The 15,473-nt window shown below is 53.3% G+C and overlaps 1 protein-coding gene across 3 annotated transcripts in view; it reads left to right on the plus strand.

Annotated features, from left to right (window-relative positions):
• KAZN (kazrin, periplakin interacting protein) overlaps positions 1-15,473 on the plus strand; it is a 69,848-nt gene that overhangs the window by 42,434 nt on the left and 11,941 nt on the right. The window contains exon 1 of one of the 3 annotated variants that reach the window (XM_058161204.1): positions 9,680-9,809. The exons of the other annotated variants lie outside the window; for them this stretch is intronic. Within the exon in view, the coding sequence (XP_058017187.1) occupies positions 9,779-9,809 (31 nt within the window). The 5' untranslated portion in view covers positions 9,680-9,778. Of the gene's footprint in view, positions 1-9,679; positions 9,810-15,473 lie in introns of those variants that run through there. 3 annotated transcript variants of the gene reach the window in all.

Raw genomic sequence — 15,473 nt, forward strand, 5'->3', positions numbered from 1 at the left:
CGAACAAAAGCAACTAGGGGAAATAACTTTTTCTCCCCCGAGTACCAAACTGGGCGAGGGACAATCGATCTTCCTTGCGCAGCTTCAGAAAGCCGAGGCAAAGTTGCATTTTGCAATGTGCGGCTTCCACAAGAGGTGGAAATAGGTGCTGGTTTCAGTAGCAGAATCATGGAGTTGGAAGGGACCTTGGAGGTCTTCTAGTCCAACCCCCTGCTCAAGCAGGAGACCCTGCACCATTCCGGACAAATGGCAGTCCAATCTCTTCTGGAAGACCTCCAGTGATGGAGCGCCCACAACTCCTGGAGGGAAGCCATTCCACTGATTAATTGTTCTCACTTTGGTCCAAGTAATGGGCCAAGACTAATTTGAAGGTACCTCCTGAAAAATCTATGTATCAAAATTGGGTAGAGGGGTTTCTTCAGAGGGAGGGGCTGGGGATACCCTCTGGAGAGGACGAGTGCAAAGAATACGGAGCCGATGGACTCAAAAAACAGCTGTTTATCTTGGGGTAAGGCGGGGGCTGCAGGTCAGAGGCCAAGAGTCCAGATTCGCCCTGGCCTCTCTGAGGCAGCTGGGCAGGACACGGTCCAAAGTTCTGGAGACCTTCAAAGTGACGCCAATGATCCCGATCATGCAGGCAGCACCCGCCGGGAATGCCAATATCCAAATTTTGCAAAAGGGGAGGTTTAGACATCCATGGACTCAACAGGTTGGAAGGCCAAGGTGTGCCAAGTTCAGGAGATTTCAGGCCGCTGGCAGCCCTTCTTCACGCCTAGCTCTTCAGGTGTTCTGGACCAAAAGACAAAGGCAGGAGGTCCTCCAACGTCTTCTGGATGTATGTGCCATCCATCCTGGTCAAATAGATCTCCCACTCTTGACCGAATTGGAAAAACAAAATCCAACTTCCGGAGGGAAGCCGTTCCACTGCTTAATTGTTCCGTCAAGAAATATCTCCTAGGTTGGCTGTCTCCTTGCTTAGTTTTCCCAGAGGCCAGTCTGCGAGTAGGCGAGAGGCCCTTCCTTCCCTCACCCAGCCTTCAGCTATTCTACAGAAATGGGGCGCTCTGTTTGGGGTTAAGCGTCTTCCTTGCTCTCTTCCCTCCTGCCTTTTTAAAGCTCTGTCACCAACCCTTTGCCCTTCCCAGGCCCCAAATAACCTCTGAGCATTCACCCAGAAACCAGAAGGCCCAGGAAGGCAGGATTTTTCCTGGGTGTCTCTCCAGGGGCCCTGGGAGGATAAAGTCCCCCCTCCCGTTGGGCTGGCTGCGGGGGACGGGATTTGGGAGCCAATTCTCCTTGCCTGATAAATGGGAAGCGTAACACTCAGATCCTAATAGCACACCCCTGTCTTTATCTGGGAGTATCTGTTGGCTGGCACTTTGGTCCCAGATCCTCATTTTTATTTCGGGGGGGGGGGTGAGGGGGCGGGGATTTCATGCAGCGATTGAAACCCAGCAAATTGGATTAGTTGATCCAGTCGTCTCCCTTTTGACGAACGCCCATAGTTTTAATGAAGAAAACACGCGCGGGGATTAAATTAGCAGCTGAGTCAGGAACAGGGTGCTGGATTGGTTGATTTGATTAACCCGCATGGAGAATTAGCCCTCTTATTAATTTTTCTCGCTTCTAGATGTCAAAAGAGATTTCCTGATACAATTTTATTCCCGCATCGTCCTTCACCCAAAAAGGCAGTCAAGTCAAACTCAAGATTCATTGGGGTTATTGCTCTGAGGGTGAGAGGTAGATTCTTCCAAATTCCCAGCTCTTAAAGCAACAGACGTTAAATCCCCACAGAGGAGATTTTTAACACATCCAGCAATCTTCCCCACTCAGGGGCGCTTGCTTTTGGCCTTTTGGAAGTAGAATGTTTTTCAGGGATTGAGAACTTCTCAAGCTGGGCTCCACTCCAGCTGCAAGCACGGAAGCAGCTTGTCCCCTCCCCCATCCCCAAATCCATTTCCAAGCCCCACATCCTTGGATTTCCCGGTGGTGCCTCATAAGGTCCTGAAGGAGGCGAGAGCCCAACCTGGCACAAGGGCCTTCTTGACCGCCTCCCTCCCGTTCGCCCAGCAAGAGTGCAGAAGCGCTTTGCCATCATCGCCTTGGGTAGAAGGACTTTTAATTCCCAGGGTAGGCTGAGCCCCTCTCCTTCCCTTCTCACCCCACCCCACCCCCTGCTAATTGGTTCTGACCTGGCTTCCCTTTTTCAAGGTCAGCTGTGTGCTGCCACCTGGTGGGAACAATGGCAAAATCTCTTCCTCCTCCTCTTCCTTCTCTGCTATCAAGCAGTCTTCCTCCTGAAGTTCAGGCAGTTCCATCACTGGAGGTTCCCAAGAAAACATGTCATTTGTCCAGCATGATAGAAGGACTCTTCTATCTTACACTGGACCAGAAGATTCCCCCAGGTCTCTTCTCCCAACCCCAGGGATGTCACCACAACTCCTCCTCCTCCTCCCTCTTTTGGCAAATTGATTTTTGAAAGCTATGGGCGGCTGATATATTATGCTCATCTATAAAATATGGGGGGGGGGAATTTAAAATCTCTTTAATGGACAGTTCCTCAGAGGTTGGTTCTCTTGTGGATAGCTGATATTTCTAAAGCACCCCTCCCCCTGAGAGAAATTGGGGAGATGGAAGCAGGATGCAAAATATTCCTTTGTGTGTTGTGGTCCACCAGCAGCCTGCGGAGTGGCAACGGAGTTGGACAGTGATGAGAGTGAGGAAGAGCATGGGCCAGTCCTGGAGGCTGGGGAAGGCCTGGATGAGGGCTCTGCATTGGAGGCTGAGGTGGGGCCAGGACCATCAGGGAGTGAGGTGCGGAGTCCAGAGCCTCCAGAGGCGGACAACAGAGAGGCAGAGGAACAGGAGGGGCCTGTTCCTAATGTACGCATGAGAAGAGCTGCCAGAAGGCAAGAGCAGCTAAAGCAAACAGAATGACTCAGGAGGAGGGCCAAGAAATGATTGGCCCCTCCCATAAGGCTTAAAAGACCAGCAACAGTGTTTGGGCTCTTTGACGGAAAACAACGTTGATAGCTTCGTCTTGTTGCATTTGTTTTATATTGGGTGTCTTCTGAACTTTTGCCAAGAAAGACCTTTGGCAGTTTGCCTAATTGGACCAAGGTTTGCAATAGGACTGAGGGATTTGTGTTGGGAGGAATTTGCTTTAATTTAGTTGAACTACGCTGAGAACGAAGTAATTCTCAGCTGTTCTAATAAAGTTAGTTTGTTTTTATACTGACTGAGTTTCCTACCACCTACTGGTGCCTGGGTCACAACACCGTGATGGCCCCACATCCTTCGGCAAGGACTTCTTAAGCCTCCTGGGACTCTGAGGTCTGATTTCCTGTTCCAGCTCTTTCTGAAGGGCACATATGGAGCTCTTGGGTTCGGCGTCTCTTCGTTTCTCTCTTTTCACTGTTTAGGTCATTTTGCCACTTGGTGATTTTAAAAAGTAAAAAAAAAAAGAAACTTTGCATCTTCTTTCCACACAGTTTCTCCCGATGTGCACACCTGCTCAGTGGCAATTGTGGCTCTGCTTCCTGCAGATGGTGGTACACTTCATCCCTGTGGCCTGACCTTCTCTCCAGCTTGGAGAAGAAACCCCCACTCCCACCCTACCCATGCCCAGCTTCAGAGGAGCTCCAGGGTCAGCGGCATTTCTCTCTTTCTGTGTGGAACGGTTTGGGAAATTGGTTTTCTCCGCAAGGCATGTCCAGCAAATCCTTCCGAAATGCAAGGCCATAAATCAGCTGAAAAGCTTCCCGGGGCTGTGATTGACGTTGTGTGGTGGATGTTCCTTTACCGTGTGGCTTTCCGTCCCTTCGGAGGGAAGACAGAAAACTCTTTATGAAAGGCTAAAAATCCATCTCTGTGTGAGTGAGCTTGAAAGGAACTTGACCTGAAAAATCCCCACTTTTAAAAAGGGAAGCCAGTGTTTGAATTAAGGATGACAAAACGGGGGATTGTTCCTGCAGCTGCATTTGATAATAAGAGAATGTCAAATGAATGAGTAAAATGTCTTCCCTTTCATGCAGGGAGCCGAGAGGATTTCTCAGCGAGGTGAACAAAGAGGTGCAAAATTCAGATCTGGGCATGTTTCCTTCCATCGTCAGCTGAGTGCCTGAACGTTTGCAAGAACTCAGTATTGGTTGCACTCTCTGATGAACGAGCCAAGGGCTGCCTTGCAAAAAATATCTACTGCCCTTTGATTTCTAAGGCCCGATCCTTAGCTTAGGGGATTTGGGGGAGACCCTTCCACGAAATTTCTCGAGTGCCTTTCCTCATCGGTTTTCCTTCAGTTTGGTCAAAGCGAGAGAATTTCAGTGGCTTTCTTGGAGGCAGAAGGTGCATCTTATTGAAATAAGCAGGGAGCTGTGTGAATGCCTTTTTTTTTTGTGGTCTTTTTATTTCCTGAGCAGCTGTGTGGCCCACCAGGTGTGGATGAACACACCTGCAGCATCCTTTACCATGATTCACTGGCTGGGGTTGCTGGGAGATGTAGTGCTGCCACATCTGGAGTGCTGGGTCTCAGCTGACCTTTGGCCCCGGTGGGAGCCCAGGACTGGCGGGCAGCTCTCCATGGTGCTGAAGCAGCCCTTCCCCGATCCAGCATCTCTTCTGGACCCGTCCGTCATTGAAAAGTGGCAATAATAATAATAACCACCACTATTGGCTTGTGGTCAAGTAGTTGTGATCAGACATGAAGTGATCTGTTCCAAAGTAGGGATATTATGACTTCTTCAGGGGCCCAGTAAATGGACGCCAGCTTTATGTCTATGGAGATTCTCAGTCTTCCAAGTCATGGCTGAGGCAGAACTGAAGATGCTTCTTAGAGGAGAGGTGAAATGTTTGCCTTCAAGAGAAAAAAAAAAAGAACAGAAAGTCCAGTTGCCTTTTGAAAAAGCACCTTTGGAAGCTAGGTTTTATTTATTTATTTCACCAGAAATTAATATCTTCTCCTCCACAGGATGTAAATGTGGTGCTTTGTTTGTTTGATTCCTTCTCGAACTCCAGGCGATGAGCCCTGGATTCCTTCCTTCTGTTCCTTCCTGTGAGGTCAGCTGGACTGAGAGGGCAGGGCTGGCCCTGTGGTCACCTCTAAGGCCTCTCGGCTTCCCCAGGCTGAGACCAGCACCTTTCCTGCCCCCTCGTCCTTCAATTAGCCATCGCTCCACCTCTGGTTAACCTTGCGGGCTAGGAGACGCCTCTGAAAAGTGGTGTTTATTGTACATTTGTTGTTCTACCCTGTGAGAGATGCTTTCTCTTTAATTAATATGAAATGTGTGGACAATTTCTGCTTCTTTGTTGGTAAACCGGGCTTGTTTTTACGTTAATATCATATCATATCATATCATATATCATATGATATATCATATAACAACAGAGTTGGAAGGGACCTTGGAGGCCTTCTAGTCCAACCCCCTGCCCAGGCAGGAAACCCTACACTATCTCAGTCAGATGGTTATCCAACATTTTCTTAAAAATTTCCAGTGTTGGATATATCATCACATCTTGGGGTATTGGTGGTTCAGAACAAAGAATAGGTTACAACAATTGAACGTGCATGGCTGATTAAAATGAAAACCGTAAAAATAGAATAGAATAGAACAGAACAGAACAGAATAGAATAGAATTTTTTATTGGCCAAGTGTGATTGGACACACAAGGAATTTGTCTTGGTGCATATGCTCTCAGTGTACATAAAAGAAAAAATACGTTCATCAAGAATTCTAAGGTACAACTTAATGATTGTCATAGGGTACAAATAAGCAATCAGGAAACAATATCAATATACATATATACAGTATAGAATAATAATACAAGCATTAGGCCATCTCTGTCTACCGCCAAGTCTCCCCAAATTAAGGTGGATTCTGGGAGCACTGGTCAACGGAAGGACTGTCACTCCTGGGGAACTGGAGCCATTGTGGGGAGCCTGTAACTCCTGCCTTCTTGCTCCAGATGGGGATACCCCCCATCCCCATGAAAGCATGACTGGCCAAGGTCCCAATGTGGGCTGGGCTGAGCAGAGCGGTAGTTGGGTCTGATGAGGCCAGCTGTGAACTAGACTGAAAAGTCACAAGCACACACACAGACACAGGTATACATACATACACACACACATACACGGAGCCACATACACAAAGACGCGCCCTGGGAGAAAGCAGTGAGTCTGCGGTGCTGCTGCTGAGGAAGGGGCTTATGCCTTCCAGTTCCCCTGGGAAGCTTTACCTGTAGTGTAGCTGCAGGAAGCTGTTGTTCTGGTGGCCCTATGATGATGATGATGATGATGATGATGATGACGATGACGACAGTATACACAGCAAACGAGATAACTATGCTGGATTTCGTATCACAGATCACTAGTCGAACACTTCCCAAGCGTTTAGGACTGCGTGATGTATCGGCGAATTATGCGAACAGATCCCAGTAAGGTAGCCTTTTGCAGCTGACCAGTGATGATCTTGTCAGCGCCAATTGCTTTTAAGTGCTTGCCTAGGTCTTTAGGCACAGCTCCCAGTGTGCCGAGTACCACTGGAACCACCTGCACTGGTTTATGCCAGAGTCTCTGCATCATCATCATCATCATCATCATCATCATCATCATCATCATCATCATTATTATTATTATTATTATTATTATTATTATTATTATCATCATCATCATCATCATCATCCTGGTACCTGTGTAGAAATGTCTGCGGTTCCTTCTTCAAAACCAGCCAGGAGAGCAGAATTTAATGCAGAATACAGAATTGGCCTCTGCAGCCCAGCCCTGACCCTCCTCTATTTTTATCTCTGACCTCTGGTTTATTTATGTTTTCTTACCATGCCCCCCCCCCATCTTTGCCAGGCAACCACCATAAAAGCAGGAGGCCGTTAAGCCAGAAATGAAATATTCCCATGGTAAATAAAACAGGAGGGATGAAAGAGAACGGATATAGATACTGTGGGAGCCAGCGCAGGAATCATATTTGGCCCCAGGAGAAAATGTTTTCTCCGCAGGCCCATGGAGCGCCCTCTTCCCGCCAGCCTCGGGGAGCATCCCTGAGTCTTGGGAGGGGGCCTGATCCTTAAACCCAGAGGCTGAGCTTGAGGGGCTCCAAGGTTTCCTCCTCCAAATTGCAGAGGCCCCTCCCCTCGCCAAGCGAGAAAATTAAAACTGTGTTTGATTTGATTTGATGGGTCAAATCAACTGGGAAAATAGATCCGATTCAGTGTTTTCAACTGGAGTGGTTGGTAGTCCAGATCAATGGGGGAAAGTGCCTCTGAAATTAAATATTGCCCATGAGCCTTAGACTCATCCAGTAAAGACTAGAAACAAGGCAAGGACCGCACAGCAGCCTCAAATCCGGCCAGCAAAGGGCCTGAATTATGCTGAACTAACGGCTCCCTGATACCCGGGGAAGGGAGGAAATAATCCAGGTTTTAGTGGTTCAGCAACAAACACGTTTCCTCATGGCCACCCACCTGCAGACCGCAGAAGGTGTGACACACGCAGAGTGAAACATCAGCACTGAGGGAAGGAATCCAGACAGAGCAGGGAGGGACCTCAGAGGTCTTCTAATCCAACCCCCTGCTCAAGCAGGAGAGGGGAGGGAACGGTGTGTGTGGAGATGAGTGGGGGTCACTCTGTAGGCCAACAGATAGATTGGATGTTAGGAATAGACAAAAGAATTTGGGTTTGTGTCCGAGTAAACGTCACACAAGAAAAATAAGAAGACCAGCAGCCAAAGGAGGGGCTCTTTCCGACCCCCTCAGCCCCTTTGTGTGTCTTTGCCTAAGCAGTTTCCGGCTGAAGAGCCAGGCGTAAAAGGGGGAGCAGCTGAGCTCAGCGCATCTTCCCAAAAAACGAGATGGGGGGGGGCTCTGACTTCCTTTGGGTTGAAGGAGGGTTCTGGTAGACCATTTGGGTCTCTCCAAGGCAGATCCCTTGGCCCCAGGTTTTTATTTGTGCAGATCTCCTCCCTTCCCGTCCCTTTTCCTTCCCTCTGGCTTTGGTGGAGAAAGGGGCTGCTAAGCATCGCTGACCCAGGTGGAGCCAGGCAAAAAGTTGGGCCTGGAAAGGGGTTGCTGGCTATCTCCTCTGGGCCTCTATCAGCTTGAGGGGGGACGGGGTGGTGGTGGGGGTGGTGTTTCCTAACGGAGCCCTGAACTGGCCCTGTGGCTCTTCTCGCCCCTTGTGCCTCCCTCCAATTCTCTCATCCGGGCTCTTTCAATCTGGAATTCCCCCTCTGTCCCCCTCCCCACTTATGGTTTTTTTTTCCACCAGTCAAAAGCAGCTTTAAAAAAAAGAACTTTTTTCCAGGCCTGTTTGAGCAGAGCGGAGGGACTCCTCCTCCACATCAGGAGGGCCATTTGCCGCAAGGCTCACTGGGGGTGGGTGGGCTTTCCCACGCCACATCCCTGCCATGATCCTCCCCTCGCCTGCAAGGGGGTGGGAGGGGCCCCGCAGCCTAAAATGTTTCTGGCTTGCCGGCTCTGCAGAATCCCAGCTTTCTTCTCTGCCTTTAAAGGGTTCCCCCCCCCCAGGCGGCTCCCTGCCAAAGGGAAAGAGGGGGGGGAGCTCAGCGGGAGGTTTTAGGGGAAGCTCCGCAACCTGCGGGGGGGGGGTGTTGGAGGGGGGCTCCCACCTGGCTCTTCGCCACTTCCAGTCCAGCTCAGCCGCTCAGTTTCGTGAGGTTGTCCCGCTTGGAGCACAGAGTGCCAAGCAGTACAGGGCATCCTTGGCTCATGACAAGTGGGTCTAAAATTCCTGTTGCTAAGCCTAGGCAGCTGTTAAGTGAGTCACACCTGATTTTACAACCTTTTTTGCCCTGGTTGTTAAAGTGGATCATTGCCGTTGAGTTATTAAGTGAACCAGGCCGTTGTTAAGCAGACCGCGCTGCAGCTTTGCTTGTCTGGGAAGGCTGGGGCATGGTGGTACATTCACGCCACTTCCAAAGTGTGCGACTGGGGGGGGGGGCTGCAACGGTCATAAGTGTGAGGCGTCCCTCTCAAGGGCGAAGCAGGGCTCCGTCCGAGCATTGCTTTCCTTGCCTAGAGGGCTGGCGCCGTCCATGGTCCACCTGGAGTCACGCCTGGAAATTTTGTTTGGCAAAGCAGAGCATTGCCACCTGTCTAGGGGCCCCTTCCTGCAGAGAGAGCAAGGCCCTACTCCTCATGGTGTTGGAGAAAGGACCGATTAGAACAGGCCTTCCAACCTGTTTCACAGGCCCAGGGATTTGGGGCCAGGCCAAATGGGGCTTCCCCCCACACCGCAGCCTGAAAAGGATGTAACTCGTCCTTTGAATCGGAGGGAGACCCTGGCCAGCCTCCTCCTCCTTTCTTTTGCCCTTCTGGAGGGCAGACAGCCTTGCAGGTGCCCCCCCCCCAAAGAAAGCAAAAGGGAAGGAGGCAAATCTCCTGATGGCCGCTGCATCCCACCCTCCCTCAGGGAGAGGAGATCAAGCAGGCAGGCAGAATCCGCCATTGGTGGCTCTGTTGCTCTCCGTCCACTTCCCATGGAAGCTGGCTGGGCAGGTAAACGGCCCAGCCGGGCAGCCCCCTCCCTGCCACTGCCCAGCAGAGCTTCCGGCTGGCACAGGCAGAGCAGCAGCAGCACCTGTTGAGCCCAGGCAGGCCGGGGCTCCAGGTAGCGCAACCGGTGCTTCCTTCCTTCCGGCTGGTTCGGGGAGGAGCCGGGCGGAAGAGAGGGAAGGCAGCAGCAGCAGCAGCCACCGCGGCAGGCAGGCAGGCAGGGAAGGACTGACTGGCCTTCAGACCAGGCCCCCCCAGCATGAAATCGGAGAGTGAGGAGAGCAGGCCGGGTAGGTGGTGACGAGGGGGCTGGACTGGGCTGCCTCTCAGCCTCCGATTCTTCCCACGGTTGGTGGGCTCTGGTTCGGCCTCTGCTGGCAGTCAGAGGGGACTTGGCGTGGGGAGAGGAAGCCTTGGGGAGGGGCAGTGCCCCCCCCCCCGCAGCAAGCAGGCAGCAAGTCCTGGTGGGAGGGGAAGTTGGCCCTGGGCATTCCCACCTTGGAGGCTGTCTCTCAGGCCTCTGAGGACCAGGGAAGCCCCTCTGGAGAGCTTTGGGGAGGGGGGGGGTCTTCTGGGCAGCTGGCGGGCAGGAGAAGGCGCCCTGAAGGGAGTTTCCAAATCGGTAGCCGAAAGGGAGGTGTGGTTTGCGGCAGGGCTCCTGCGGTGAGTGTCAAACCTGATGGGTTTGTGGGATGGTGCCTGCCTCTGCTGCCTAATTAGCTTTCGCCTTGTCAGCTGGCTGTGTTGTTGCCGGGAGCCGAGGGGCCCCGGGTGGCCGGCCAGGGATCCTGCGTGGGGCAGAAGCCCTCCGAGGTGGGTCCTGCTGGCTATTCTTCAGCTCAGGGTTGAGGAAGGCCAGGTGTGCCCTCCAGAACCTGGGCAGCCTTCCCAAGGCCCGGGCTGCCTCTTCTGCCAGCCAGCAGTGATGGGCATCGGAGTCCCTTCCTGGAGATCATTTTCGAAAGCGGCATAACCAGCATGGCTTTTGCGACCTGAGCATCTGCATGGAGGGCCCAGGAAGGCTTTGGCTTCAGACTGCTAAGCGCAGGGCCACATCAGCTGCCCTGTGCCAGGATCCGACTTGGGTCTTGACCCCCAAAGGCCCTGATGTTGCTGTATTGTTTTGTGCCGCGGCGTCTCTCTCTCTCTGAGGCACCACAGAATTGGGTGTCTCTTTCGGGAGCTCCATTCATGCTGCTCAAGGAGTGTCCTGGGGAACTCTCTGTCACTTAAGGTCGCCCTGGCCGGTGCCTTTCCAGAGGGCCTGGAGAAATTGCTAGGGCTTAGAGGCTATCTGCACTTCTTCCGGAGAATGGGGCGGAAGGGAAGCTTTGGGTCTCCCTGCCCACCAAGGGGGCTGCAGAAACGCCTGAGGGGAGAGTAAGGATGCTACTCTAGTAGTAAACATAAAAGCAACCAACAAACCCAAGAAAAGTAAAACCACCAGGGAGGGGCAGCGTCATCTCCTTCAGCTGTCTGGGTGAGGCAACAGCCCCCTCCATGCATCATTTCTCCCAGGCTGCCCTGTTTCCTTCGGCCCAGCCTGGCTGAAATTCAGGCTCCCTGCATGGCAACATGACCATCCAAGGCCTCTGTCAATGGATCCATGAGGACTAGGTGCTTAGATGGAGGCCAGAAGAGCCGCCGCATCGTGAGGAGGAGGGGAAACAAAGAGGACTTGTCTGCTTTGTATCAGAAAACTGGTCTGGTTCTCATTTGAAACCAGCCTCCTGCTTGCAAACCATTATTTCATGCCTTTGTGAGAAGCATGCACACACACACACAGAGACACACACACACAGACACACAGACACACACACACACACACACACACACCAGAGAGAGAGAGAGAGCAAGCGCAGGGGCTGTTCTGCGTTGAGGGAGAGTTTCCTTCTCTTCTGCAAAGCCTCTGTTTCTTAAAAAAAAATGCTGCAATAATATTTTCTCCCACCTCCAGAAAAGTTATAGTTTAACTGGGAAAGGCTGGACTTTGGCCCAAAGGACGACTTGGGGTCCCTGCAGGAAGTTTTTGGACTGAAGGAAAAAAGGCCTTTGTGGACTGAGTAGCAAAGCCGGTGTTCTACTTGAGGGGGGGGGGAATAGGAAGGCCCCTCAAGCGAGGACTTCTCCAGGCCCGCCTGGAAAAAGGTCCTTATTTTCAGCTCCCCTCTTCCCCCGCCCCCCACCCCCCCCATATAACTCACTCTCCTGGCTTGACACTCTTTGGTGGAAACGGTGCCTTGTGGGAAAAGCCTGGAGCTCCATTCTTTAGGATGTTGCTGTGCGGTTAGCTCGGGTGTGTGTGTGTTGCGGCCTGGGGGTTGAGTCGCTGGGTGTGCTCCCTGCTTTCCCTGGGTGGGCTCTCTTTCTGACCTGGGAAGACACCTGTTGCCAGGGCTGGTCAGGTGGAGCTGGCCTCCCTTTTGACCTGAGTGCTTATCTTTGTCTCTTCCCTCCCCCCCTTTTCAGGAGGGATGAGTCTGGGACGGGGGTGGAAGCGGGAACAGTCTGGAAGCTGCAAGTCCACTCTTGAACTCTCCTGCGGTCGTTGGGAGGAGCGCTTCTTCCCTCCTGATCTTTACACTCAACAAGCACCTTCTGAAGTCAAAGGGGACAAGGGAAGGGAGAGCTGGTTGGCCAGACAGCTTTCAAACTCGGGTCCTGGGCTGATGGACAAGCGGGGAACCTCTGCTTGTCCCGGCTGAGCTGGGTCGTCTTGGGTGTCCTCTGAGCTGGGTTGTTGTCTGCTGGACACTTCGTGACCCAACTAGGGAACATTCTCCGAGTGCCAGGGACTCCCCTGAGCTGTTAAACCCAGTAAACTCAGGATTTATTTTAATTTGCTAGGATCTGAAAGTAGGAACACTTTGGTGGCCTCATCGTGTTGATTGCATTTAAAATTCCAGTGAATTTTGAAGGAAGACTGCAGCTGCGCCCGTGTGTGTCACCCTGTCTGGGGAGCCCTCCATTGCTCCCCCCTCCCCAAAGGGCCACTGCCTCCCAGAGCTAGGGGCCCCCTTCCCCACCCACCCAGAGCCAGCCTAATTGGGTCAGGAGCCAGGCGGAGGGCGCCCCTTTGGCTGGCTGGCCTGTCCGAGCTTCTTTCAGGGCAGGGCGCCGGCCTGCTTCCCTTGTGTCATTGCGTTATTTGGCCTGCACTTTGCACCCGGCTGGCCTTCGTGTCTCTTTGTGCACCACACCCAGATAACCGTCCCGGACAACGCATGTCTCCTTTGTCTGTTTTAACTTTCCACCTGGGGCAATTTGTTTGCTTGGCCCAGGACCTCGGACGATGGCATGCTTCACTTGTTCAAACAAACCCACATTGCTCCCGTGGAATCCAGCCTTAGGAATCCAGCTCAGGCACCAGTTCGGCAGGTGTGCTGGGAGGCTGGTCTGTTTTGATTGTCCGGTAGTTTTGTTTGCTTGGCCAAAGATGGGGGCCAGTGCCTTGTTTGTTTAACCTAGTGTCAAATATGTATTTAAAAACCTAAATTGCTGTCTTAGGGTGAATGAAGTGGGCTGTCCTGATGATCAGGACAGGGAAGGTTTCTTTTCCGTCGTGGTGAGAAATTGGGGTGGGGGATTCCCCTTGGAAATATATAGGGAGGAGTTACATTTTCGGGGGTGGGTGGATGGACAGGGGCTAAATGACTTTGCAGGTAGTGCCATGAAAAGCAAATTCACTGTTGCTGAATGAGAGTGCCAGAATTGACGCTGCTCCCCCACCCCCGCTGCGTTCGGCTTGCCCCCCCCAGTTGAGATGGGGGGGTGATGTCACCGCTGCTGTAGGGGGAACCCCTTCCCTCCACCACAGGGGCGCAGAGGAAGGGGAAGAGGTTGGCCTTGCATGGATGGCAAAGAAGGCCGGGCACCTGGCAGAGCTGCCTAGGGGGAGGGCCGTCCCAGGCAGGTGCCTGCAGCTACTTCCTTGAACAAGCCCTCCGCCCCCTTGTTGACAGGAAATGCCTCCTCGGCTTCTTTGTTGGCTTGCCTGGCCAGCCAGGCAACCAGCCTGGTTCCCCCCCCCCCCAACCCTGCAGGAAAGGCTCCCCAGATGTCCCATCATGTCCTCCGCAGCAGTTATCTGTGGGTTTGTTGCTCCCTCCGTGCACGAACCAGGCTTGGCCCTCTGGAGTTTCTCCCAAGATCAGGGCTGCACTTTGGGCAGGACTTTTGTTTTCAAAAAAACGGGCTTAAAGTCCTGACATTTTTATGAAACTGAACAGAAAAAAGTAGCTCCTAGAAGCTCCATCCAAGATAGGGAAATGAAAGCTGGTCCTTTGGCTCCAGGACCAAAGATGTCGCCTTGATCCCTGGACTTCAGGGGACCCAACCTGGGGAGGTTCTGGGCCCCTGCGAGGCTGAGAGGGCAGCCAAAGCTCAAAGAAGAAAGAGGCAGCAACTGACAAGCCGACATCTGGCTGCAGAAACTCAGCTTACGGGTGGAACTCAGGCAAAGGCAGTCCTGATGCCCCAGATGGATTCCTGGGGCGGACCTGAGGGCGACCTGGGCTTCTCCTGGGTTACTCCCCTTGACTCCGGCCTCCTCCTCCTCCTCCTCCTCCTCCTCCTCCTCCTCCTCCTCCTCCTCCTCCTCCTCCTCCTCCTCCTCCTCCTCCTCCTCCTCTGAGCGTGGCCCTGCCTTGGTGTCTCTCAGCGGCTCCTGCGGCCTTTGGCCTCCTGCGCAGGCCTGACCCACCTCCTTGGGCACGGAGGCCCCTACAGCATCCGGGCCCAGTTGAGTCTCCAGACTGGCATTGGCTCCCTCAGCCAAAAGCAGCGGAAGGCTGCTTTTGGCTGAGGGTGCAGCTGGCTGGAGGAGGCCCTGGCTGGTCCTGGCTGCCAGAGAATGGGCTGCCCATGGGTCCATCTCCTCCACCTGCCTGCTCCCCCCCCCCAGAAGAGGTCTTCCAGCCTAGGTTCGCCTTCTGCCAGGAGGGCCAGAGCAGGAGGGGGCTTGAGGGGGTCACACTAGGCTGATGGAGAACAGGGTCTGGGCAGCCCGCGACACTATCCCAGCCCTGAACCCAGGATCTTCAGTGCACCAGGCACCAAAGTGCTTGCAGGGATACTGGTCCCTTTCCAGGAGAAGGTTGTCTGGAGGCAGAGAAGGGCACTCCTCCAGGCCATGCTTCCTCCACCGGATCCTCCCCTCCGCCCCACGCCTGCCTGCTTTTCCTTGGGTGGGGGGGAGGAGAAGGAATGAAGAAGCCGCCACCCCCCCTTGGGAATTTTCCTGCATCCCAGGCAGTGTGGGAAAACGTGAGAGAGCCCCCCCCCCTCCCGTGATCTGGCACTCACCCAGGGACTGGCTTCCAGGGAAGATCCTGGGCTTTGGATCCGAGGGGGGGGGCGCCTTTGGGTGTGTGGGTGTCTCAGCAGAGCATCATTAAAAAAGGCAGAGCCAGGAACGGGAGGGGGGTCCTTGGGGAGCTGATCGCTTCCCTGGCGCCTTTCTGACTCCTCACTCCACTCCACCCCAGGCACCCAGAGCTGGGCTGCCCTCTTTGGCAAGCCCTCCTGAATCCGGCCCCCCTCCCCTCCCCTCCCCTGCCCAGATCTCAGATGTTCCCCATGGGGGGGTGGGGGAGCGAAAGGGACCCAGGCGTTCTTCATCAGGGAAGCATCTCAAAAATGTGAGGGGGAGCTTATTGTTTCTTGGCACCGCTGTTGGTGGGAGTGGAGAGCAGCCAGAGAGACACATAACACCCCCCCACACACACACACTGCCCTTCCTGTCCTGCTCAGTCCAAAGAAATTCCGCTGGTGGATTCGACTCCCTGGATTGAGGTGGGGTGGGGGGAAGGAATCCAGAGTGAGTTTCTTTTTGGTGGAGGGAAAAAAATCCCAAGTGTTTTTTTGAAAAGAAAAGGAAACAGATCTGATTCTAAGGGCTGCAATTGCTGCTTCCGTGGACAGATCCCTGGTGAAGGTGGAGAGCTCCGGGCTCC

This window comes from Ahaetulla prasina, chromosome 18, assembly GCF_028640845.1.
Source record: "Ahaetulla prasina isolate Xishuangbanna chromosome 18, ASM2864084v1, whole genome shotgun sequence".
Lineage (NCBI taxonomy): Eukaryota > Metazoa > Chordata > Lepidosauria > Squamata > Colubridae > Ahaetulla > Ahaetulla prasina.